Below are 26,649 nucleotides of genomic sequence, written 5' to 3'. Positions count from 1 at the left end.
AACTATTAAGAAATGACAGCGTTCAAGATTAGTTGTTTCCTCTTGTCTTCTCATGATTTCGTGCTGTGGGTTTTTCTCACTGTCTTGTTGATTCACTTAAATATTTTACCTAGTTTAAGGTATCAAACTTGCAAGTACTACAAAAGATATCTTGTGAACATTTTTGAGCATGAAAAGGTATTCTTGGAGATCTTTTGTCTAAGTGAATTAATCACTGCTGTAGGAAATATGATACCACAGTAAGGATGGACCATAGTCAGGCACAAATGCACCCAATCTTCTATCTCTCTGGGCTAAGTTGATCAGATACAAGCCTGAACTGGACTGCCAGCCTTGTGGCAGATGTCTACTAACACAGTATCATTCTCTAGTCCTAGGGAGGTTAGCTGGATGGTGCGAGCCAGTGTTTATTGTGATGGAAGAGAGCTGGATCTCAGTGCCATCCGGCATAGGTTTGTCCTGTCCTTGCTAGGAAAACTGCACATCTATTTAACCAACAGCTTCCTGAATTTTCTGAAGACTTAAAGATGAGGTAGTCTTTCACTTACTTCAGCTGTAGGAAGTTTAGTCTGACTGTAATACTGAGAGGGCTTCTTACTGGTTCCAGATAAACCCTAAGCAGATGGTGCAATTTACAAGTACTGAGTGAGGTCTCATAGTTTTATAATAGGGCAACTTTGCACATGTACACCAGCTGAGTTAGTTTCATAATTTCATATTATTTTCTGACATGAAAAATCCTTCACTATTTAAACAAACAAACAAAGTCTCTCTCTTGAGTTCATGTCAGCAATAAATATTACAAGTGAAGACCTGCGTGCTGTAATCTCACCCAACAATGTAATCTCATGATCCTGAGCATTCCTCTACTCCATTCATGGAGTGTATTCCAGTATCAGAACCTGATATCAGATTGCAGGCTAGTATCACGATCCAGCAAGAAGCAGCAGAAGCAGATTAGGTGAGCAGCAGTTTTTGGAGCTGTCCAATGCTCTGAACCTCACAATGTGATCCCAAAATGTGGAATTTTTAAAAATTATATACTTGCATGTATTTTTTACTGACACATACATATTTCATTACATCTTTCATGGTGATTGATTGTACTTGTAAAGGAATAAAGAGACTACAAGTTTACTCCTCATTCTGGCAAAACGGTAGAAATTTCAAAGATTGCAGATATTTTAAATTCATATGGCAGTGCTTCACATTCTGCATCCTAGTGGTGTCTGTTGGAAAGGCACCAGGGGGAAGGAGAGAGACTTTCTCCCTGTTCATGAGTAGAGGAACATGTCTTCGAGCTCTCCAGTGAACACTGTGGCTTTTTACCTCCCCAGCAGAAGGGTTATGGTAGCAGTAAATTGTTAAAAATGGGTAGTAGTCATTGAAATACTTTTGGAGAGTTTCATTGTGTCTAGAGACCACAATCAGAGAACTGTGGGAAAACCAAGGAGAGTACAAGGTGGCTGTGAAGGCAGTCAGTTTCTGGGAGAACACCATTGGATGGAGCTTAATGGGGTTTAATGTGCTCTGTTAATGTCTTCTTTGTGATTTCTTTGTGTGCATGCTTATATATAGAAAAAAATGGCAGATGATGGGCTTTGCTTTCCAATGGGTTTGGAAGTGTTAGACAAAATTCCACAGCTAGAAGCCGAAATTAAACAAAATGTGTTTCAAAGAGAAAAATAATAATGTTTTGTAGCAGTTGAATGTAAGAATATCTCAATAAAAGAGGCAGGCACCATGCTTTGACTCTAAAACGTTGTGTGTGTCTTTCAGAGCTCTGTTGCTCTACGCTGGGTGACCAGAGCCTTTGCCTTCACAGCCTGTGCAGCCCTGAAACTTTGCTTTACCTCCTAGGCTATTGAAGAGGAGAGCAAGACTGCTGCATCTCCCTGTCTGAGCTTTGCATGAGTAGCACAACCAGATCTCAATGTGTTTGTCTTCAGTGGGTGACAGTGGTTTGAGGTGTGGTGGGAAGAGCCATCTTTTATTACACTGTGAGTGTATTTGTGCTCTATGCTGGCTGCTATTCACTCCTACAGGTTTGTCATAATCTCTGCAGCTTTAAATGGGGCTGAGTCATCAATTCTTGCTCTAGCAAGCCTCCACCATGGAGGGCAGCTGATATCCATGGCACACCGGTCCTCTCCCTTTTGTGCATTTTCTTGGATGAAATTTAAAGGCTTACGAAGCATAGTCTGGAGTGGACAACAAAGGGATCATTGCTGGCTTTAAAATCCTTGAAGCTATGAAGCCAACCAAGAAAAGTAACAGTGTCTGTGTAAACCTTATCAAAATGGAGCTCTGCTCAGTCTCCTAAGTAAGAGTTTCTGTGCTTATAAATTCCTCTCGGCCTTCTTTTCTGACAGAGTGCAGCACATCAGAGGAATTGTCTGATAAAGATGGGGAGAGAGGAGAGGGATTATTATAAAAGCCAGCCATGTGGCTTCTGCCCGGAAGTCTGCATATTTCCCTTACACATGAATTGGCATATACAGACTGCAGCTTAACCCAGTGCTCCAAAGAAATAATCATGTGGAAGTATGAGCAACAGTAGCTCTCAATTTTCGTGCAGTGATGCTATTGCAACAACACTGAATGCAGCCATACACCACAACCCCCACAGCTGTCTCTTTGGCAAACCTTTTGATAAATTGGATCTTGATATTTACAGAATCTATTAAAATACAGCCCATCATGTGTTTGTTTATATGTTGACAAGATGATGTACACCCTGCGGGTCAAGGGTGATGTGAACTGTTTTGGTGTTCTTGTCAAAGCAGCTAAAAAAAGAGCATTTAAATATTTTTTTGTAGAATAATTGTCTAAGAATGTAAGAGCAACGTACAGAATTCCTAGTTTGAAAAAATCTCTACTGATCTGACACAAAAATCTGAGCTTGTTATCAATCAAAAAGACTTTCCTCCTTCTTCTCTAATATGTTATAAAATTGGCAGCTCAGATAGAAAAACAAATAGCAAAAATAAACAGAAAGGAATTGATTTAACTACTTGGGTGGCTTACCCAATACTATTGCAGACTCTTCAGTTGGTCAATTATTACTTATATATTATTTTACCAAATGAGGCAGCACATAAGTAAGTCAGAATGAGCTTTATGAGGGTATCAAATGTATATTTGATTTTTTTTTCTGTGAAAATATGAAGGAGAAATGCTGTTTGGAATTCAATCATGCCAATCTAGTTCTTGTAAATCCAAATGCAACTAAATTGAGTGTGTAACCTATCTAAAGCTGGACCTCAGGCTCAATCATAGAAGTATTCCATAGCATTCTCTCGGCTTCATTGTTATTATACTATATTCTCATGAAGTGGAATAAGGGCTGAGATGACCTACTGTACAGGAATCTCTTTCCATCTCATATGTTTATTGCTTGCTTTTTTCAGCATCTTGGAATCATGTGCCTCAGAAAGAAATTAGACATATTCCTATCTCAACATAAAGCTAACACATGATCATTTCAGTGTAAGAAAAGAAATAATGGAAAAGAGTGGTTACAGAAGATGAGTTTCAGGTGAGCAGTAAAATCCCAGTTCACTCAAATGTGTCAAATACATATGAAAGTGTTGGGATATCCGAATATTCACTTTGTTCTGACAGCCACTATGTTTTAGAAAGGAATATGTGCATTTGTAAAGTATAATGGAGCTCGTATGGAAAGCTGAGAGAGAAGAAGGGTATGTGAAAATGAAGAATGGGCGAGAAAAGCCAGAAGAAGGAAGAGCTATCTCTAAGCAGGATGAGAAAGCAATGACATGGGGCATTGCCAGTGAGGAATATGAAGTGTCTGAGCTGTCCTGAGACATTTTGCTGAAGAGATGGTAGGGTTTGGAGTTCCTTTTCCTGAAGGGGACAAGTTGTGATGGTTTATTTCTGGTGGGAGCTTATTCCTGTGCCCAGTGGATCCTAGGGAGTCTGAGCTCTAGATCTTGCATAGGAAAACAAGGACAACAGACTCTTTGTTAATATTATAGAAAGTAGGTTTGGGGTTTTTCTGAGATAAAATACTGCTAGATTTTTTTTTCCTTATTTGTCTTTTCTGTTACATACTTTCAAGACTGTTTTGCCAAAAGAAAGAAAAAGTGCCTCTAACTTTGTTTCTAAATGCAAGCCAAGAGCCTCCTTCACAGATCTGGGAACATCTCCCTTCCCCTTTATTCCTTCAGCTTGCTTTAACCTTGCCCCAGAAGCAATAATTTAAACATTCCCCTCTTTGTTTTTTTTTTTTTTTTTTTTTGCTAATAGTGCCATCAGCGAGCTTGTTGCAACTCTGTTGTCTGGAGATAGTTGCCAAAAGGAGATGAGATGATGATATTACCAAAAGCAAATATCATCAGATGCTAGTAACATTTGCTCATGCTGGACACATCTACTTCATGCAATGGGGTGTCAAGCTGAATTATTTCTGAATGAGCTATGGTGTATGCACAGCACAATAGGGCTGATTTCTCAATATTGTTAGTGCAGATGCATCATTGCAGTGTACCCAGGTGTGACACATTAGGCTGCATAATGTAAGATTTGAGATGCTGCTCCTGAAACCAGTCAGATCAGAGACCAGGGCAGTGAGCAGGGCTCTTTGATTAGTCTGAATTCAAGGTGTTACTGCTCTAAGAAGGAAAAAGAAAAAAAGTGTCTCAATTTGCCCTTTCTGTTGAAAAAATGAACTGTTCATTTCAGTGGTTTCTGATTAGATATCCTAGATCTTTCAGCTGTGTAATGTATGTGAACCTCAAATGAAAAAATCTGCAACTTGAAGACGTTCATGTTTTCACCAAACTTAATTTAAAGTGTTAATCTCATAGCCAAATCAGAGATTCATTATCAAACCAATGAAAAAACTTGTTCTGCTTAGTTCTCTGGAAGCTTACATAATGTTTTGGTGTATTAAGTTTAAACCACTTAAGCTGTAAGTGTAAAGCAAAGGAAGAGGGTAAATATGATTTTAAATTGAGGATAGATGCAACAAAAAAACTACTACCAATCATTAAACTTTCCTTCCCCCTCCTTTCCCCTTCCCCTTCCCCTTCCTTTTCCCCTTCCCTTCTCTTCTTGCAGTGCAAGTTATACCCCTGTAAACTCAATCTGGAATTACAGACAAATGTCACCTTTGCATTACATTTTCCAGATTTTCCAAGTTTGTCAGACTGAATGCTCTTTGGACAATGTTTCTGACAGTTTCATTAATTATAATGGAAATATAACAAAATGCTCATGCCTTTAACTGTATTCTTTGGCAAGTATTGCACTTTATGAAGAACTTCATAACTCTAAAAAGGAAAAAAAATCCAATATATTAGTTAGGCTTTTTCATTTTTATTAATGGTCTTTGTTATGTGCTTCCTTATGTGGGAAGCAGACTTTCAGACAAGAAAAATGAAAACAAGAACAAAATAAAAGTCTCTTTCAACATCATGCTAAAGGGCTCAGCTCTCAAGAGCGTTGTAAATGGATTAGCTCTCATTCAGTGAGTGTGCTTAGAAATAAGGAGGAATGATTTGGAGTTTAATCAGTGGGTATAGATACTGGTTATAAGGTCAGGATTTTTTGGGGGGGAGTATGGATGGGGTGGCCAGAAACAGAGAAAACAGCCAAGTAACCAATTTGTAAGAGCAGTTGCTTCCACCAGAGGCAATTTGTCCAAGGCTCCCTGGTGGTCTGCAGGACCTTGCAAAATATTCTACAGATTACTTGGAGAACTGAGTTCAAAGCAGTCTCCATAGGTGGTACGTTTGTGAGCTGCATTTCAGCACTATCGTGACAGATGCTTTCCTTACACAAGACAGGACCTGCACCATGCTTTGCACTGGCATTCCATGAAGATTTCTACATATCCAATGAAGGATGGCTGTGTGCTCATCAGACACTTGACTGCAAGTGCCACGTTTGTATATGCGGGCATTCAGCCTGCCCATGAAGTCTTATCATAGCTGCAAGCAAGTATTAGTATTGAATATGGATACAGCTTGCCTCAACAGCCTGTGACCTGGCCTTCCTTGTAGCTGGTCATAGTGCCTGGATAATAATGTTATGTTAAGAGTCACTAGATGACACTATTACATAGTTTAATGCAGTCTTAGTGTTCTGTCTTTGAAGTTATGTGGTGCAATCTTCAGTGTTTGAGTTTCTGATAGCTTACACTCTAGTGAGCCCCAGGAATATTTTCTCTCTTTCTGATTAGGTTTTGCTGGAGAAATGGAGTTGATCCTTCACTACAGACAAAACTGAATTCCACATCATTCCTATTCCTATTTTGCTCGCCCAGTAGTCATAATCTAATGATAAAAACTGTTTATACAATCTTCCCCCCACCTACCATCCAAAAGCATGAGATTGCAGCCAGTACAACAGAAATGGCCGATATTTCGAGTTCTAGTCAGTAAAGTCTATCCAGGCTGTGGCATCTTGCTTCTCATCATATTTGCACTCTCTCAGTCACTAACATGTGATACTGATAAGTATATAGGCTAAGTTGGTTAGCCTTCCTTGTGGAGCACTGCCTGCTGAAGGAGCTTGTTTCTCTTCCTTTCCCCAGTGGAGACAAATGACACTGGGTTGCTTAATCTTAGCTGGTAAATGTTATGATAAATGAACTTTTAAGTCATTAAAAACTGAATTTACACTTGATGTGAGCAAAGGAAATTATCAGTTTGCCTTAATGTTAATTCACCTTTAAGGGTTTGTTACGTTGTGGCCAAAGATGCACCTTCAGCCCTGGGCATGGAAGTTATCTAGCTTCAATCAAGGCAGATTTTTCAGCCCCATACATTATATAATTCCAGCTTGCCTTTGTATGTAAAACTCACATTAAAGGCTTGGCTATTAGCCTCTGGTACACGCATGCTTAGGTTTACCCTGTTATTAGTGGCTCGGATAACTAATTTACACCTAGAGAAAAAATCTGTCTGCATCAGTCACTTCAGCTGCAGTGCAGACATGCACTAAGTCAATGAAATTTAAAATTTTTTATTATACTTTATGTATATAAAGGCAAAATTGAAATGGTATCCTCTCCCTTGCAATGCACCTGATTTGTCTACTAAAGCAAATACTATTTAATTTAAACACTATTTTCCAGGCACAGAGCCATCAATATTTTCATTGCAGAACATTTGTTCCCAATTGTAACCATCAGAAGGTCAGAAGAAGTTCAAAATTGCATGATGGAGTTTAGCTACTTGTTTGGAAAAATGATCTGGTCATTGCCATAACCTTATAGTAAATTGTTTTGGATGTATGATGTAGGATTTTTATATTAATTCCATATTTTACATGTATTTATAAAACAGTTGAGCTTTGACTATTATATCTCAGATCTGTACAGTTTTATAATTGAGACATTTGCAAATTTACAGTTAAAATTATTTTGTCAGAGACTAAATATAAATGCATTTTAAAAGAAAAACTTCAGATAATTGCCCTGTGATGGATCTTTTGAATCTTGTTCATTTCTTCTCTCAAAGATATTAAATCAATACAAATTTCAAGACTGACTGTATGCAATATATGAATGAAGTGTGTGATGAAACTAGATTTTTTTTCTCGTCTGTGTGCATATAATACAAATCTGTGCCATTAAAATTGACAGTGAATTGACAGGGCAGAATTGTAGTGTTATGTCACATTTTACCTCAGGTGTAAAATAAGGTTACTTTTAAAGTAATGTTTCCTATTCATTTCCATGGAAACTATGACAGATACAAAGAGCACAATGACACTATTCGATAGAGCAAATTCTTAGCAAAACACTATTTTTCAGCGTAGTCACTGCCATTAGCTGTGTATTTTTTTTGCCAGCAGTGAACAAGAGCCTGCATGCCATGCTTGTACAGATCTGCATGGATGTCTAGGATGTAACTTGCCTTTCACATTGCTATCACCCCTTTTGAAACACACCAGCCACCCCTCACTGTGCTCACCAAGGTTCAGTCTCTATAGCCATCCCACCAACATCTGCCTCTGAGATCATGGGCCAGCATTACAAAATAGGAGGCATTAATTTCAGAGTAGCCCCTGTACAATTTATTAGTTTTTATATTTTTGGTAATATTAAATGTGAAAAGCACTACAATCACTTGTCATAAGTTAGGACAGTTCTCCTAGCCCTTTCTGTCCTATCGTAACTGTCACTGAAAAATCAGCTGCCTGTCTGGATGCTGCTGGCTGCTCTTGTACTGAGTTTTAGGAGACCCCCACCATGAGTGGGGAATGAAGCATAGACATGCTGTGTTGTGGAGCATATCGTCTTCTGGAGTATTTATAGTCCTTATTTGGAATTTAGAGTGCTAACCTGTTGTTCATATCAGTATGACTTTGAGTCTGGATCAGATCCTATTTACAATTAATACCTTATTAGAATCAGAGCCTTTTTTTTTTTTTTTTTTTTTTTTTTTAGGTTTGTTGCTTTTGAGCATTTTTAGAGAACTCACATTTCAGACAGAGAAAATACTCGCAAAAAGAATATTTTCGTTTTTAAATATAGAATATATCAAGAAATGAAATGTATAATTACTGATGATTTAACAATAGTACTTAGCATTGATTTAATCCATTTGACTGCCATTCCTAGTGGACAGCAATCCCTCCTTAATTTTCACTTAGTTTGAAGTAATAGATATATAAGACAAAGTTAAATCTGAAATGTGGAAAAAGTAGTAAAATTAAGTAGCAAGAGGAAATGTCATTTTCTTCTTTCAGGACTGCCAGACATTCTGTATAATACAGGATATCCTGTATATATAGCGAAGTCAAATACAAAAAGCATACAGGGCACACACTCTTCTGTATTGTCATGGCAACTGATGGTTTTCCAAATACCCAGCAGCTTGAATTTCCAGAGGTTCAAAAAAATGGCAGCAACATCTGAACCTATTGCATGCACAATCGGTCCAACACGTGATGTTCGTTGAGCCTGTGCAAACTGTGCAATAAGTTTTCTGTCCATCAGTGTTCCAGATTGTGCTCTCTTAGGACTTCATATTCCATGACATGACTTCTGAAAGTAGTTAGGTGGAGTTGGGATGCTGTGGAGGAGGTTGTTGAAGATACCGATGCGTATCAGTGGGGATCAGCAAAGGTCACTCTCCCAATCAGTAGAGGAGCATAGAGCAAAAGTTACAGTTTTACTTTGTTCATGGTTAGTTGTTTTGTTTGTTTTTGTTTTTGTGAGCCTTCATCATTACTGTCACACTTTTCTCTATTTTCACATCACAAAGTCAGATATCCTGGGACGCCATTTGTCCTCTTTGTACAGTGACAGACTGCCCAGCATCTTTCTCTTTCATGTGCTGAACTTCTAGTGGTATCAGTTGAAGTGCAATGTGTGAAATAAGTGAAAAATATTTAGATATTTATGTTATACACTGGAATTATTGTAGACATGGAGATTATCACAGCAGTGAAAGCTTTGGTGACAAAGGACACACGCCCTTCCTAAAATTAAGCTTTGTTAGTTGTGCTTACAGAACAATGAGCCTTTAAATTATGGAATGCTCCTGAATGTACCTCTTTATTAAGCCTCTGGTAAGTGTCTTTTCCTCTCAGTCAGTTTGTTTATTCATCCTTGATTCAAAGGAGTTGCTCAATTTTCTAGTAAGTATAATATATTTCCTATCCAGATACCACATGGGATTACAAGACAATTTACTTATCTGGACAAAGTAAATGTCTTTCCTTTGAAGCCTGAAGTAACTCACATCCTTCTCTGCTCTCTACTGGAGAAAGAAAAGTCTTTGAGAAAGAGAAGCAAAATCTGCCACAGTGAAATACTGTTGTATTCTGTTGGATGATCCTCAGTATTTCTTGACAGGATGAGTCAGCAGAGGCTAGAATCATGGTGCATTAACCTTTCCTGTCTCACTCTTCCCATACTCCCAGGTTCTTGGAGAGTTTTTAGACAAATTTGAGCCAGCAAAGATGATGGTCCTGGGACTGCAGCAGCTGTTTGAGCTGTCTCAGTACACCGCCTTATCTAAAGTTGGCCGTGACTCTAAACCATCAGTGACTCCTTAATGTTGAAGTACTTTTTTTTCTCTTCTTCCCTCACCTTTTACTTTGATTTTTGGCTGAAAATTTTGTCCTCTTTAGATTGCTGTTGTTAGGTGGGGTGAGTTTAAGATAGAAAGCAACCAAGGGGGTTCAGTTTAGGAATGTGTTGCAAATAACTATAAAATAGGAAATTTATGTTATCCACAATATATTGGAGGTCAGTTTGCCCTCAAAACATAATGTCTGACAATTGTGCTTTCTTAGTGTGGGTTAGAAAAAGAATATAGTGGACTAAGAAAAACATCATAATTTAAGAAGTGACACATTTCAACAAAGACATAAAACTGTAGGCAGTACAGAAAAGAAGCAAAACCTTAGGAAACCATTACTTCATTAGGACAAATATTTTATGTATTTTAAAAGATTACTTATTAAAAAGGGTGAACTGTAGGACATTCAAGTCTGTGTGAAATCATAAATCTGCCATTGGAGAACAAGAAGTTCTTCTTTCTATGGATAAATTAATTTTTATTACAGCTTCATCAAATTCTTTTAAAGCAGTTAATCTGAGTACATGTATAAGAGTGGATACACAGACAGTTATTTCCTTAATCTTTCATTTTTCAAGTGTAGTGGTCAAGCCAGTTAGGAAAGTCAGCACTGTCCAGTAGTCTGCTGTGAAGCATTAAGAGAACTGAAGAAGGGCTCCTGTTAGCAGGACCAACTTAGAACGTGAGGGTTTACTCTCGCATTGTCCACATTGCTTAGCTTCCATAGCTCCTTCTTCAGTATGCCTTCCAGCAGACAGGCAGCTGGCAAAGAAGGGGTTTCATTTTTGACCTATTTGACAGAGATTCAGGCCTTATTTTCTCTGTGATTGTAGCTGCTGGAGATTTGTGCCCCTCAGGGAAACGCAAGGCTTCTATCTTCTGCCAAGGGGATGAGGGACCATTCCTGCTTAGCTCTGGAAAACTGCAGAATTGCACTCCCTATTAATCTCTTCGTATTTAAGGAGAGAATTTTTGTGATTATACATGAGGGAGAGAGAGAGAGACAAGAGGGGAGTGGGGAAAGGTTACGCTTTCATCACATTTTCTGGGTCTCCCAATTCATTTAGTCTTATCTGTGTCTTGTAGATTGCAAGCTCTTAGGTGCCACAACTGTTTTCATGTATGCCTTTAATGGCCTATCACTGCTGTACAGCAGATAACTAGTTACAAATTGTTGAGGTTTTCCAAGGAAACAATTTTTTTTCCCCAGAGAATGCTGAGAAACTAAAACAGTTTGCATAAAAATGTCAGTTTCAGGAAAACTCTCAATGAATAAAACTTTGGGGAAAATGGTTCAAAATCATCTAAACATGCTGTTCTTACATTTTCTAAACAGAAAGTTCATTTTTCCATTCAGAATTACTTTCATTTTTAAAGTTCAGTAATCTTGTAATGAAACATTTTCTTACAGTTTATAAAATCTTGAAATCATCCAGATGATTTTTTTTTTCCAAAATAGCTTGCTCCAGAGCATTTTGTTATTGTTATTAGTTTACAAATATTGTGGGGTTTTGGCTGAACCCAGTCAGATCATTCTGCACGCAGCTCTGCCGTATACTGATTAATTTCCCCATTGTGTTAAACTTTGGGGATGGTCGGAAAATAATTTTAAAAGAGAGCTAGTTTGTTTTACTTTGTTTTTTAGAATTTATACTTGGGGAAGAAATACAACTCATTTTGCCTGTCTTAAAAATTTTACTGTGCATTACAATCACTGCTTCTATTGATCTTTAATTCACACATCTGCTTTGTGTTCCTTTGTATAGAAGCTGACCTTTATGGCCAGTGCACTTGCGGATCCCATTCCTGAAGTTTACGAGCACCCTCTGTGCTAGTCCACATAAGCACTCCAAAAATTTTCAGTTAAAACTGTTTGGTACCTAGGATTATTTTGGCATTAGAGTGGAGCTGAGAAAGGCTGGAAGGAAGAAGAAAGCTGCCTGGTGTTAAAGATGGACATCCAAAAAGGAAAAATGCAGAATGGTTGAAACAGGAGCCTTTGCAGTCGATCCTCTGTTTCATAGCATTTTTCTGCTGTGTCTTGATAAAATGAGGGACAAAAAAAAGGAACGTGATGAGACAGTATCTGCTGGGACTGTAGAGGCAAGTAAAGAGAGTTGTGGATTACATCAGGTAGGTGTAGAACTGATGGTAAGAAAAATTTTTCCTAATTTAATTAGAAATTAGAATAGAGAAGAACTGTAATAGCATAAACAGTATTCTTGTAACAGGGTGGTTTATAATCCTGGAACTACATCACCCGTAAATCCAATAGTAGGTAATTATAGAAAACACTTGTATATTGTACACAGGTGCACAGAATGGCAGGGAGTGATTATTCTGAGAAAATGCAACTTGCCTCCTGCTGAACTGCCAGCACTGTTTCTGTCAGCATCTGTGTGTCTCTTGGACATCTCTCATCCCAGTACGGACCTTCTTAGATATGAGACTGAAGCCCTGCAGGATGTATTTTAGCTCCACTAGCAGAGGGCATCTCATGATACTGTGCTTGTACGGAAGGCGTTAATACGAATTTATTCCTAAATCTCTATAATCCTAGAGTTGCAAAAACTGAGCTCATTGATTATATGTAGGATAAATGAAGAGCAGACTGCAGTATTAGTGCTTGTTTCTAAATCAGATCTGTCTGGGCTATATAGATGCATGAATCTAGAATGTGCACAGCTAAAAGGGGAAATCCTTCCTTTTTACTACTGTCCAAGTAATTTTCCAAAATACGTGCTTCCACTCTCATCTATTGAGGCTTTGGGTTGGGTTTTAATTTTCATAGAGTAAAGATTCATGAGCACATAAGCAATTACTCAAATTTGCTAGTCACAGCCTGAGATTAATTGCAAAACGCAGGTTTGCAACAATGAGCTTGCCAGAATCTATCAAACATTGATGCTTTTCCATTTCAGCAAATATGGAAGTGAAAAGGATGAAGGAAAGCTTCAGTTGAAGAGTGGTTGGAACCTGTTGTGTTTCATTCACTTCAGCAGAGAGGCAAAACACTGCAATGATGAGTCCGCCCTTTATTTACAGTATACACGATTTGTGACAGTGGGTTTTATAACTCTAGAAATTACACTTAATAAATATGAGAAGATACAGGTTTTCTTGATTGCTTAAACCTAAATGTTTATTCAAGCTTTCATGAAAAGTTTCTCTTAATTTAAACAGAATGAGGGCTGCTTGAACGGATGCCATTTTTCTTGATGTGGACTCACTACACATGAAACAAGTCTTAATAACATTCACACTGCCTTCACTGGTAAATGTATTCTTCGGAGGCTGCTCTGCGTGCTTTGCCTGTTGCAATCAGAACGAAACTCAAGTTGACTTTTTGTAGTTAGATTATATTTGAGGGTTATTGTCCTTCATTTCATGTAATAACATGATTTCTGGCTTTAATTAAAAAGAATCAGAAGAAACGTGTGTAAATATTGCTGCAGTAGTTCAGAGCAATGAGGTATTACTGGTATTTTTCCTTTTGGTGTTGATGTTATGTAAAGTTGGAGGCACTAACACATTGTGGATATTGTTGCTGAGCAGGAGAAGGGAAAAAGATAGGCTTGAAACACAGCCTGTGAGATGGCACAGGGCCAACATGCTGAAAAATGGCAAACGTCACATTTAACAGCTGGATGCAGAAATATTTCTCTTTAATTTGGAAGGAGAAAATTTTTTCACAGCAGGGCACTCTCAGAAGAGTACAACATCAAAGAGGGTGGGTCTCCCCAGTCAAACATCATCTGGCTTCAGTGATGGAGCAAAATGAATGAACTGTCAGGACTTTTTTCCAGTGTGTATGTTTTTGCCAAGTAAAAAGTAAAAGGCTCAGTGGCTTGTTCTGATCACAGACCAAATCCTGATAATGAAAAGCTGATTCCTTAAAGTCCTCCTCTGATCAGCTGACAGGCAACGTCTGAAGAAGACCCCGGATTGATTGATGGTCCACTTTGTATTGATGGCCCTTGCCACCCTTAGAGATAAGTGAGAGATGCCAAATGCTTAACAGCTCTGGAGGGCTCCTGTGATTGTGACTCAAGCAACGTTCTAATCTAATGTTATAATCCTCACAGAAACAAACTATCTCACAAAGAAAATTAGCATGAGACTTACTAACACCAGGCCTGCACTCCCGCAAGGAAGAAATCATTTCTGTTCTCCAACGTCTGCCCGCAAGAAATACTAGCACTGCTCTTCAGTGCACCTTTTCATCTGCTTTCTGACCCTGACTACAGCCCTCCAGTAGCTGCACCCTAAGCATCACCATACTGCTTTTCTGAGAACCTTACCATCTCACAAATTCATAGAAATAATACAGCGCAGACATTTTTTTAACATGAAAACATGGCAACGCAGTTTGTGCTGCCATTATTCATTTGTTTTATGAGGAATCTCAAGCTTAGTTTATCATATACTTTATTACTTGACCTTTTAATCATCATCTGGGGAACTTAGCATTCCAGACATTCCAAAATATTCCAAACTAAAAATATCAGTGCGCCTCATTATTTAGGACTCACAAAGGAGTTAAGTATATTTCCTAAAATATGTCATTTTTACTGAAATTCCTCATTTATGGGGAGATCTCGAAAACAAGACATTTATAAAAGAACAGAAAGAACAGCCTATGGACTCTATTCTGTACCAGTGGGTGGATGTTCTGCTGAGATAGATCTGCATTTCCAATGTAAAGACAGTCTCTACCCATATTTGCTTACAATATCAGAGTGGAGGTAAACAATTGGTGCACAACAAACATTATCAACATCCCAGCTGGAGGATCAAGAAGCAGAGCTTAAGTACTTGCTGTAAGTCATGTGGGAAACATTTTTCAGAGCAGGAGCTGAACTCAGACATCATCTGTGGGATAATTCCAGTGTCTGAGCAGAGGTTTTTAATGCCATTCTAGGCCCTGGAAAGCATCTAAGACATCCGCACAGGACTGATAGGTCCTGCCTTCTGGATCAGTTGCTCAGGGCTGTCAGAAACAACAGTGAAAACTGATGTTTAGACACCTGAATTTAACTCTTTGAACCCCAGTCCTGTGCCATACATGCCTCAGTGGGTCAATTATGCTAGGCAGTGATGTTCTTGTCACAGCAGAGTAATACTTGGCATGTTTCCTGAAAGTGAGGTGACTGGAAAAAAGCTTTAATTTTAGAGGGCAAGGTTGATCTTTTTGTTTGTTTTTGTTTTATTTTTTCCCCCCATATTTTACAAGTAACTTGTTTTTCCTAGTTTGGTTTTACTACAGGACTGAGAGCATCTCTTAGAGCTGTGTTGTTGAGAAGCTTTTATATATGTAAACCTGTCCTTAAAGAGCCTGTTAGAACTTTAAAACATCTTAAAGGTAAAGAAAAGAATGACTATCTCCAAGTGCTTCAGAGTACTTTGTTTGTAATTTTGCACAAATAAAATCCTTAATCTAGCCTGCTTAATAGTGTTAAATGCCACATGTTCTACGTGTGATACTTTAGTATATCTAAAAATATCCCTGTGAGCACTGAAGCTGGAATTGATAAATCTAAAATCCTGCATGAAAAAGCTAATTTTCACACAGACACAGCTTCATGCACAAAGCTATGAAAATGCAGCCTAAAAGCATGTTTTCAAACTATAGTCACCAAAAGTTGCAAGAGTAAAGGCTCCTGAGTGATTCTCTCCTTGTGCTATCAGCTTTCTCTTAGTCAATAGCAAGGTAAGCCCTGAGTCAAAATGGAGCAGGTGATCTTCCTCACTCTCCCTCCATCTTCATTCCTTCTTGTGCATTAGAATCAAGGCATTTTAGAATAATTTCCAATGTCTTCTGATTCAGAGTGTTTTTTTTAAGGTCACTGAGCTATCAGTTAGTCAGCTTCAGAGCTGTGTATATCTACTCAGCTGTTTCAGCCTGAAAACTCGAAGTACTGATGAACTTAAAGCTGAGTGATGAGATTTGCCAAAACTTGGTTTTGTGCATATTGGTCTGAGGTGCTGTCCTCTGTCACATTATGTCCCTGATTGGCTATTTTGACCCGTAATTCTTTGCCCATCTGGATAGGTGTATTTACTATATGGCAGTAGGCTGAAAGAACATCTTAACTGAATGACAGAGGACCCTCCTGGAGCTCTGGGTTGCTTACAGAAGAATCAAAAGTTATGAAACAAGCACTTTTTAGTATTACTTTGTAATGTTCAGAGGCTTTGATAGGCAGCAGGAGAATGGCAAAGGCTCTGTCACTAACTTGCAAAGGAACCAGTTGCGGTTTCAGGGACACTGGAGTAACAGAGATCATCCACCATAATTTTTTTGATTGTCCAGCTCAGAAAGTGATCTTAGGAATGTTATTATTGAGTAAGTTCAGTAAGATTTCAGGTAAGAGAGTGTTCAGAATCAGACCCTTTCTATCTCCTTGTAACAACTTCTCCGCATGTTGGAATATGCACCTACAGCTGACTGGTGTGAGATTCTTCTGGTTTTGTTGCTTCTCTGCTTTTAAACAACCTATTTTTTTAGTCATTTCTGCCCCCCCTTCCTGTTTTTTTTTTTTTTTTTTCAATCCTCATCTCTACATATTTAGGCTGGATTGGCAATACTTTTTCTTTCCTTTCATCAGTCCCTGATGGAAACGGGACTGCAGAGAGCAAGTGAAGTCTGTTGCCCCCATGTTCTCCTGCTACCAGGGCTCTGCTACCAAGCAATCTGTTCAGCTCAGTGTGATCCGTACCTGGAGTGCCTCTGCTTTTTCAGTATATTGGAGCTGTCACATGGAAAAGCACACTTTGAAGAGACCGTGTTATGTCAGTAGGTACATCAGGGGCATCCCTTCTTTACAAATTATTTTGCATGGGTACATAACTCTAAAACTTCCTTTCTCTCTATGCTCTCCTTTCTCCTATCCTGCTAAGTCAGTACTGCCCGTTGTTAGACAAAGCTCAAAGTGATCGAGAAACATTCAGATGTACTAAGGGACATGGTTATGTGGGGAAGTATTAGTGGTAGATGAATGGTTGGACTAGATGATTGTGGAGGTCTTTTCCAACCTTAGTGATTCTATATCCAGCTTCACATGTTCATCTTCTGTTCGATGTCCTCCCCTTTTTGTCCTTTTGATAGATACTGCTGGTGTGCATTGTGTGTTATGCTTCCCTGTTCCAGGGCCAACATGGGTTAGAGTTAAAAAAAAATTGTTCAAGCTTTATTTAGAAAAAAAATTCAATCAAGTTGGCATAATCAGCAGTGGCACATTCTGGAATAAGGCCCCAGTCCTCCAACCGCTTACACAGATGCTTGATTTTATGTACGAGCAGTCCCATTGAGATCAATGGGGCTACAACATGTGCATAAGTGTTTGCTGGACTGGGGTCTAGGTGTGAGATGAAGCCTTTCACCTAGTACAGACAGTTCAAAACAATGTTTATAGTTTCATATGCTATAATCCTTTGAGAAACATTAAATCTAAATAGCTTTTAATATTTGTTGGCAAGTATTCTCTTTTATAAAGTTTGCTAGTTGATGCCAGCTAGATTAAAGAGAAGAAACATTAAGCTGATATTACAAGATGTACACTCTGTATCAGATATGTGTGACTGTAGAAAACGGGTTTGAATAGTGTGAGCAGTTAAAGATCATTGGCTGCCAGGATCCATTTCTGTGCATTTTCACGGAGAAGTTGCATCTCAGGGAGTGTATTGCCAGCAAATGCTGGAGAACATTTTACTACGGTTGTGACTCCTGATGTTTCCTCCTTATTCTCTTACTTCAATCTCTATTCTGTTTGCAGTTTATTCCTGTTCAGGATGCTTCACTTTAGTTAAAAGCATTGGGAAAATAGACACTGTTTTGTGCGTAGCATAAAATTTTCAAAAGCAAAATCATTGTTTAAATGAAGTTCAACATTTTCCTAAATGGCAACAAAATATTTGCTGGTTATTTAAAAAGCTGAAGCACTTCAAGGTCAATAATCAGTTATGGGCATATTTATTTCACACACATATATAATCTAAAGTAACTAGCTTTCAATAACTACATAACGATACGCTGTTCTTATTTCATCGTAAGCCAAGAAGCTTAGATGTTATCCATATCACAGATACATATATATATATGTATACATTTATATAAATCTGCCCATAAAGAATCTGAAGGCGTATTATAAGTGTCAAAACAAATCAGTTAGACTTATCAAGCAAAGGAGAATATGAGAAACTTTTAGAGCTAATGCCTTTCCGAAATAACATCTGTACAGATGAAAAGGGAACCTGTCCAAACGTTTCCACTTCTAGTAAAATGAGATTGCTGACATGTGTACTACCATTTCTTCATACAAGTTTTATGTGTGTAGTTCACTGCTACAGATTCAATAATATTTATTAGGCATCAAAGTTAGAGTTATGTGATGTGTAGACATTACTTTATACTGTCCAAGAAAAATTTGCTTGTTTATTGTACAGGTAATATAAAGTACAGTATGTCATTTACAAAGTACTGCAGTCTTTGAGATAGGATCTTCATAAAGGGTGTGATTATATGATGTTATTATTATCTATCTACATCAGTGTTTCTTTTCAGTTGGGCTGTGCCTGGAGAATTTTCTGTGCATTATTGATTGCTTCTGTTTTTCATTTTATTTCTTATTTTCTTTTAAACAGAGAGATTAAGAGTTGTTCTTAGAACATTTGCTAAATGGCCTGACCAGGTCACCAAGCTAATGAATGAAAGGAGTAAGATGTGACTGCAAAAGGTGTGAAGACATAGCTTTCTCATTCAGTGTGTAACAGTGAGAAGATGCTTACTCAGAAGGACCCACCTCTAAATTAGAAGCTCAGCTCCTACTATTCAAAATATTTAAAGTCTGAAAGCGTTCACTATTTAAATAGCTGTTATAATCAAACTTGAATGCAGCTGCAATTTGATTTCCTGCCTAAACCATGCTTCTTAAATGTAATCTATTTAGGAAATTTTGTTAGTTGTCTTCTATCTTTCAGTTCTCTCAACTAAAGCTCTCATGAACTTTTCCAGTTTTTTAGATAATGAGATCCTTTGACAGTGTTGATTCCAAAGGGAGCTAGGCACTGATACACAGAATCCAACCTAAGCAACTAAGTTATCAAGTCATGCACACAGTCCACTTTGTTTCCAGCTTGACTAACCATGGTTAGAAATGCTAACAAATAAATAAAGTTTATGTGTCTATGTGTCATACTAAAGACTGGAGTCCATTGGCATTTTGCTTAACAGTCACTGCCTTAGCAAACCAAATTACTGTGCATTTACATGTGTTAATCTCAGAGCTTTTCAGAAAAGTGACTGCTGTTTTGTCTCCTTTGGAACAGAATTAACCTTCTTTGTCATTTATAAGTTGGCTGTAGAGCTCTAGTCTACCAAAAATATGACTGAATGTCTCTCCCAGTCCATTACACTGTGAATGTACTGAACTTTTTTTACATCAGTACTCTATGCCTGGGATGAATAAAATGCTGGAAAGCAAACTAAAAACAAAGAAGTCCAACATAACAAAATACCCCACACCACTAGTAAGAAGAGCAACAAAGATAAATGGATGTAACCTTCAATGGAAATAGAACTAGCCCAAAAATGACCATGTAGGCAAAGAAATCCCATGCCTTATTGCCTATACCTTCCCCTTTCCAAAAGTTTAAGTGACCGATGGACAGAGAAACATGGATTGAGTGGCTGATCTGTTATAGGCCCTAGGGAGGAGACTGTGCACTAGGGTTTGAGGTGCATTGTAGAGATTGTCCTTCAGTTGATGGTTCTGACAAATGGACATATGGGGGACTGCTTGTCTCCTATGAAGTGGCAGTTACATACCCACATTTATCAAAGATTGCACTTTTTGATATTTTTAAACTCTTTTTGGTATGCAGTTACCCATAGAGGATATTGCAGTATTGTTATTAACAAAAACACAGGCTCACAGTGTTGAGTTTCACAAAATGTAGAGATTGTCCAGTTCTGATGTCCAGACTAGTAAAGAAATTTTCAGTTTTGCTGTGGTTTGTAGGTTCATACATTGTTATAGAAAGAATAAAAGTTGGATGGATGCTACCATCTCTGACATATCAGAATGTTTAATCACAACCATCTTCTCTACGTTTCCAGTAGTTTGGAGTACACCTGTGGTTTTTATCTGTTTGGTTGGTGATTTGTGAAAGAGGAATTATTAACTATAGGGAACATGCTTTAGTGTGGGGTGGACTTGATGATCTCCAGTGATTCTGTAGTTCTGTATGTACTCACCAGAAGTGCTACCTTCCTGTCCTCACTCTTCCCACTGAAGTAAGAGGTAAAACTTATTGTGGGAAAAAGAGGCTAATTCTGAGTGATTGGGAAATCCGTGATCTTCTGCATTTCATGTCAATAAGAATAGTAGTGAAGAGCAAAAATTTGGATCCTCTAGTAATGGTATGAATTAATTCTTGCATGTTTTGTGGTTTCTTCACATCTCTTTCGATGTCTTGCAACATTAAAAAAATAATTCAAATAGTTAATTTTAGAATACAAACATGTATACAAAGAGAAACTCCACTTTCAGGACTAGTCTGCCTGCAAGGAAAATGAGAGGTCAATTAAGTTGTACGGTAACACCTTTTTTTATTTGACTAAATGGAAAAATAAAATGCAGGCAGAATTTCAAAAGACACAATCCTTCACCAGGCCATGGAAAGAGAACAAAGGAAAGCAAAAGATAGAGAGGAATGAACTCCAATGAACTGACTACTTTTCCCTGTCTCTTCTGTGAAATTGTTTTAAATTGCTTCACAGCTTGGCTTTCTCTGTGGCTGAGCAATTAATTCAGGCTCCGTTATCCTAAAATTCTGTGACATCTACACTGGCAAGTGGTACGACAGTCTTTAGTGCTGGAATCATATTTGTCCCCATTAGTCCAAGTTAAGCAAGAGGCAACACTACTACCTCAGTATTGATCTGAGATTTCTCAGAGCATTGTGCGTTATCCATTATACAACTTAAATCTTACATGGTCCAGCCTTAACTTGGTATGTTGCCAGTGTGACAGATGTTCCAGCGAGTGCTGTTTATTTTACCTAATAATAGCTGTTCATAGTTTTTAGAGCATTAATTATGTGAGATGCCGCATGCTTTAGAAATTTTGTTATTATTGTCATTATATACCGCTATCATCTTTGGCACTGCAAGTTTCAGTATCTACAGCCTCCAACTTATCAGTAATCAATCCAATAAGTAATAAATCCAAGCTGTTCACACTGAATTTATTTGTGCAAGCATGTAGAAGACGAAACTGACCAGTGCCGGTGCAATGGCATCCTAACTGCTTTTTCCCCTCTCTACACAGTTGGCACACTGAAACAGCAGTGGCAACTTGTAAAAGATTTTATAATTAGAGCATGCATCTCTGTATCTATGTCCTGTATGCTGAGTAAACTGCTGTTTGTATGGAGAGTAATATAAAGAGGAAAAAAAAAAAAAAAGAAAAAAGAAAAAGAAAAAGAAGGAAAAAAAGAGGAAAAAAGGTCACTTTCTTGGAAAATGAAGCTTTTTTTTTTTTTTTTGGATTCTAAAATTTTGGAATAATAGTATATTTTGCATTCTAAGTCTTTTGATATGTAATGTGTTAGAAACCTACTAGTCATCAATGAGCCTACTAAAATGTAAATTAATTAGATGAAAATTACTAAGAAAGAGCAGCAGGCACATCACACAAGAAACTGAGTGTAGTCTTTTTTTGTCTCTGGTCTCTGCTGGTAGGCTGATGCACTGCTCAGATCTGGAACAGGCCATACACAAAGTATCTTATTGTGTTGAAACATTTCAGGCACAAGCAAAACCAACCAACCAACCAAAAATATCCCTGAATACTCATAAAAAAACAAAGTATAGTGATTACCTGTTGTCAGAAGAGGGGAGTGATCCAGTATAAGTAGCATTTGCAGGGGTAATCAGAGAAGAAAAATGCAGTAACTGATTTTTTTTTCCCCACGGTTTAGAGTAATGACTATTGTGAGATACATGTATTTACCACAGGGATTTGTGGAAGCGATATTTTATTTTGCCCTGAGACTCCTGCAATACATTAAAAATTATGCCAGAGTAAGTTAATGCAATGATCTGGTGAATGAGTCAAAGATTTTCAGTAAATTTGGCTCCTCGCAGGATTCTACAGTGTTTTTTTGTTGTTGTTTGTTATTGTTTTTTTCTTATTAGTTGCTGTGAATGTTTAAATACATATGCATATGTAATGCAGAAGCAGATGAGTGTGTCCATCCATATGGTTTTCTATAAATTTGTGTTCAAAACTTATGCTTGCAGGCTTACTTTTCCGCTGTTATGGCAAGCCATTGTTTGCTCACTCATGATGGCTTCTTCATGCACATATGCAGTGTTTGCCAGATGTAGACAAATACAAAACTACTAAGAATGATGCATGGTGGTAATATGAATAATAACCATAGCAGTTAAGTTTTTCCAGATCTGAATTAGACTTTTGTAATTGGACAGATAGACACAATGTAGTGCTGATATTTTCCTTTCAGTGATAAGGCATCTGCTTTATAGCTGATTTTCATTCCTGTAACAACAATACTAAGAGTGCTGCAGGTCAGAGTTTATAAATAGTCAGAACTTAACTGTCTAGTTTTACTTGCAATGTCAGTAATATCCCTTAGGAAAGGACAAAGCACTTTGTCACTGACGCAGGAATACTTGCAAGAGGAAAGCATTTAGAAACAGTTTTGCTAGGTATTTAGATGAAGAGATACTCAGCAGCATTTGTAGCTCTTTCTGTCTCTTTCTTACAGCCCTTGTAGTTGATTCAAGGTAATGGAAAAGGTGATAGCACCTCCCAGCCATGGAAAGCAGAGCCATGGAATGTTTTTCTCTTTGTTATTTCTATTTTCTCCAACAGAAAACACTGGTACGCTATGGGATAATGCTGGGAGTGACGGAAAAATGATGATCTAGAATCTCTAGACCCAGAAACACTTCCTGTGTCCTCCAGGTCACGGTCTGAGAGAGCTCAGTTTCTGTTTTTTTTATGACAGATTTTTGGTTCTCCTGTCAGCTCAGGACTGTCCATCCACACAGAGTTCTATGCAGGCTCCTGTGGACATGGCTGCCAGTACTGACTATGACTGACTTTGTCTTTCTTGCTTCACAGAATTTGGAGATTAGGAAGCTATCAGATCTTCATTGGTGGAAATTGCCTTTTGCCTCATGTTAATCTATGGTAGTAAGCACCATGTAAATGAATAGATAGTAAACACTGTGCAGAAAATGTTTGAGTAGATATTGCCAAAATGGTTGCATCCAAACACTTAACCATTGTTGCTTTTTTTCCTTTTTCTTCCTCTTTGATGGCTTATTTCCTGTATAATTTTTCAACTTCCATTACAGAATTATATTGCTTAGCCTACTTTGCTCATACTATCAGAGAACATTAGCATGTTTACATAAGAATAGGTCCCTGCTGGTAATCAGCAAGCTACCATATATTTAAATAAAATGAACCAAACCGCTAGTATTGGAGTGTTTGTTTGCCTATGGGGATTCCTTCTGTTTTCCCTGCTTCTGTCCCACTGCTCAGCATCTTCCTTCTCTGTAAACTTTATTTCCCTCTCTCTCATGCCACTGCAATATATAAGTAACCTCTGAGAACTTCAGATCTCTCTTAGTCAAAAGAAAAATCAAGGTAGACTCCTGAAATGGAAATTCTCATGTGGGGAAAAAAGGTCTGAATTCTGGTTACAGTGTATGTCTTTATGTGCACTGTAGGAAAATCACATTTAATATTTCAGAAATATTGAACACATTCACATGATTTCTGAGATGATGTCTCTTGATGCTGAAATAGAAATGCAGGATTTTTAATTTGCTTCCTCTACAGGTGTTCAATTCAGTACAATAAATATGTTTCATCTTTAATTTGCAGATTAGTACTTTCAAGAAAACAGATCAAGTTAGGCTCATAGAATTTAAAAAAGAAAAACTTTGGGGAGATGGAATTATTAAATGAGATGGCATCTGTGGAGGAGCAAAAGATCTGAAGATGAGATTTGCTTTGGATAAACACCTAATTGCCCAGATGCAACTTTGAATGTTAACAGTAACAGGTAAAAAGCTTGTGAGATCCTGTGCTTAGGAGCAGCACTTCCTAGGTTTCATTTCTAATGATACCAGGAGGGCAACTGTGCACGGAATATGTATCTTCACATTTCAGCTCCTTCAGAGCAGCCTTAATCTTTGAGTTCAGAGGGAGCAACCAGTGCAGAATAGAGAGATATTACTGTCTTTTTAAAACATTACCCTAAGTGACTCTCACATCCTTGGCAAGGACGTCATATGGAATGATTTGCATTGACTACTTCAAAACATTATATGTCTCCAGAGAGCTTCTGAAGGCGTCTTCATCTCTTTTTCCTTCCAGTCTCCTTTGTTTTTGTCTGATTAGTCCTACACCTCCCTTATGTGCCATATGAGCTTGCTGAACTACGTGTACTCTTGCTGCAACTGAGATGCGAAGGAAGGAATTCTTGCTTGGGGATTATTACTGCCCCTTGCTCAGATGTTCCTACCATTTAAATGCAGGCTTTACATCCAGATTTTCTTGTTTATCTGGCAGTTCATTATTTAAGGCCAGCCTGTCAAAATAGGTTAAATATTCTTTGGGAAACATGGTCACATCTTTGAGACACCACAAACATGTTTAATACAAAAAGATTGGCTTGATAAAAGAAACATGATAAACTTGCATCTCCTAAAATACTTTTCTGCTGTTCCATGTAGATTTCTAAAAGCATCAGTATGCAATGACAAATCTCAAGGCAATAAATTCCTGGAAAAGACACAGAGAGAAACCAGCAAAGCAGTGAAAATGATTGCTGATGATTTGTTCTAACTACTTGACCTTGTGACCTCTTCCCTAGATATATGACCAAGATGGGACATTGCAGCACTTTATTGATGGTGGAGAACCCAGTAAGTCAAGCTGGATGAGGTACATCCGATGTGCAAGGCACTGCGGGGAACAGAACTTAACAGTGGTTCAGTACAGGTAAAGCACGTTTCAGTTTACTCAGTGCAACAAAAGAAAAAAGTTCTTAGTGAAAAATCAGACTGTAAGTGTCACCAGTACTCTTACTTTTTTTTTGCAAAGACAACGGTAGGGCTTTTCTGAATGTGTTCTTACAGGGCAATAGTAAGGCTGCAGAGTGTGGTGAAGATGGGTTCAACTTTTGTTGCCAGGAGCTGAGGCCATTGCAGTGCACACATCAGACTGTTGCTCCTGGGTGCCTTGTGCGTGCCAATAGCACGCTGCAGGTGAAAGGGAAGGGGTAAAGGAAAGAGCCCCTGTAGAAATTTGGTTTTCTGGGAGTCAGCCACGATACATGTGTGCACCTAGGGCTGATACTTGGTGTGCACCTGCTGGCCAAGGCTGCTAGCAGTGCTTGGGCCTCCTGTGTCACTGGCTAGAGAAGGTCACTGTGTGGATAATGTACAGGAATTATTTCACATCTTATTTTATGCTCACAAACAGACCCAGAAAACCTAGACAATATGTTGCATAAATACATGATCTCAGCTATAAACAAAACTCTTGCATCAGAATCAGAAGCAACTGCTTGGCCTTGTTAAACATGATAGGAAGCACATCAAAGAGCAGCCTGTGTTTGCCAGCCACACTGAGCAATCCTGATTTTGGCTAGTTATTTTAGAGAGTGGAGTTTCTTTTCCTTAGGAGAAATCTTAAACTTATTTAAAGTATCTTTAAAATTAAAAATAAAACATACAAAAAGCAAGCTAAAATTAAACATATATAAAGATTGATTTTCCCATAGCGTTCCAATTTAACAATTGTAAAATTTTTCAATTGCATTTTCTGCTTTTTTATTCTCTGGCCAGTTGACTAAATAATACTGCAAATAAAAAAATAACAATCCTACTTATACATTACAATTATTTTATTATACTCCTAAATATCTGATATTTATAGTTAGAATCCTCTCAGATTTTAAATAAACACAGAAGGTAATGAATAAAGATGGCGATGATGAAAGAATGTTTTTGTAGGTATCTTGTGAACTATTTCTCAGTGTGATGGTGTGTGTGTGCACATATGTATATGTATAAAGATATAAAAATGTGCATATGTATGTATATATAGATGACAAACCTAAATGAAACAAGAACATGAGAAAGTCATTCCACATCTGTCAGTATTAAGTGGATTTTACAACTCTCCTTTCATGATGGAGTTTTTTACTTAGAGTTCCCTCTGTTGATCTGTTTTTGATTACTTCAGATCTTTATAAAATGAACTACAAAAACACAATTTAAAAAACTGGCATCCATCACCAGTGACTACATCCAAGTGTAAGAAAATAGAAAAGTTGGACACTGAAAAACCAGCCTAATTTTTATTGTACATGGACGTCCTCCTCACAGAAAGTCAGCTGGTTTAAATTCATTCTGTTATGATTTGTAATATCTAAATGGAATTTTCTTCAAAGTGCTCTTGATTGATTGACCCTTAGCTGAACGTTTTGTTTTTATTTTGAGGCTGACAATAATGTTTGTTGGCATGTGTTCTGCTTCAAC

At 37.8% G+C, this 26,649-nt stretch overlaps 1 protein-coding gene across 2 annotated transcripts in view; it reads left to right on the top strand.

Annotated features, from left to right (window-relative positions):
* Nucleotides 1-26,649, top strand: part of PRDM6 (PR/SET domain 6) — a 73,536-nt gene that overhangs the window by 22,564 nt on the left and 24,323 nt on the right. For both annotated transcript variants that reach the window (XM_085213342.1, XM_085213343.1), the window contains exon 4: nucleotides 24,978-25,105. In XM_085213342.1, the coding sequence (XP_085069468.1) occupies nucleotides 24,978-25,105 (128 nt within the window). The remainder of the gene's footprint in view (nucleotides 1-24,977; nucleotides 25,106-26,649) is intronic.

The sequence above is a fragment of the Meleagris gallopavo genome, chromosome Z (genome assembly GCF_905368555.1).
Source record: "Meleagris gallopavo chromosome Z, MGAL_WU_HG_1.1, whole genome shotgun sequence".
Lineage (NCBI taxonomy): Eukaryota > Metazoa > Chordata > Aves > Galliformes > Phasianidae > Meleagris > Meleagris gallopavo.
The sequence above is the reverse complement of the archived record's forward strand: the minus strand, read 5'-3'. Positions and strand labels throughout refer to the sequence as shown.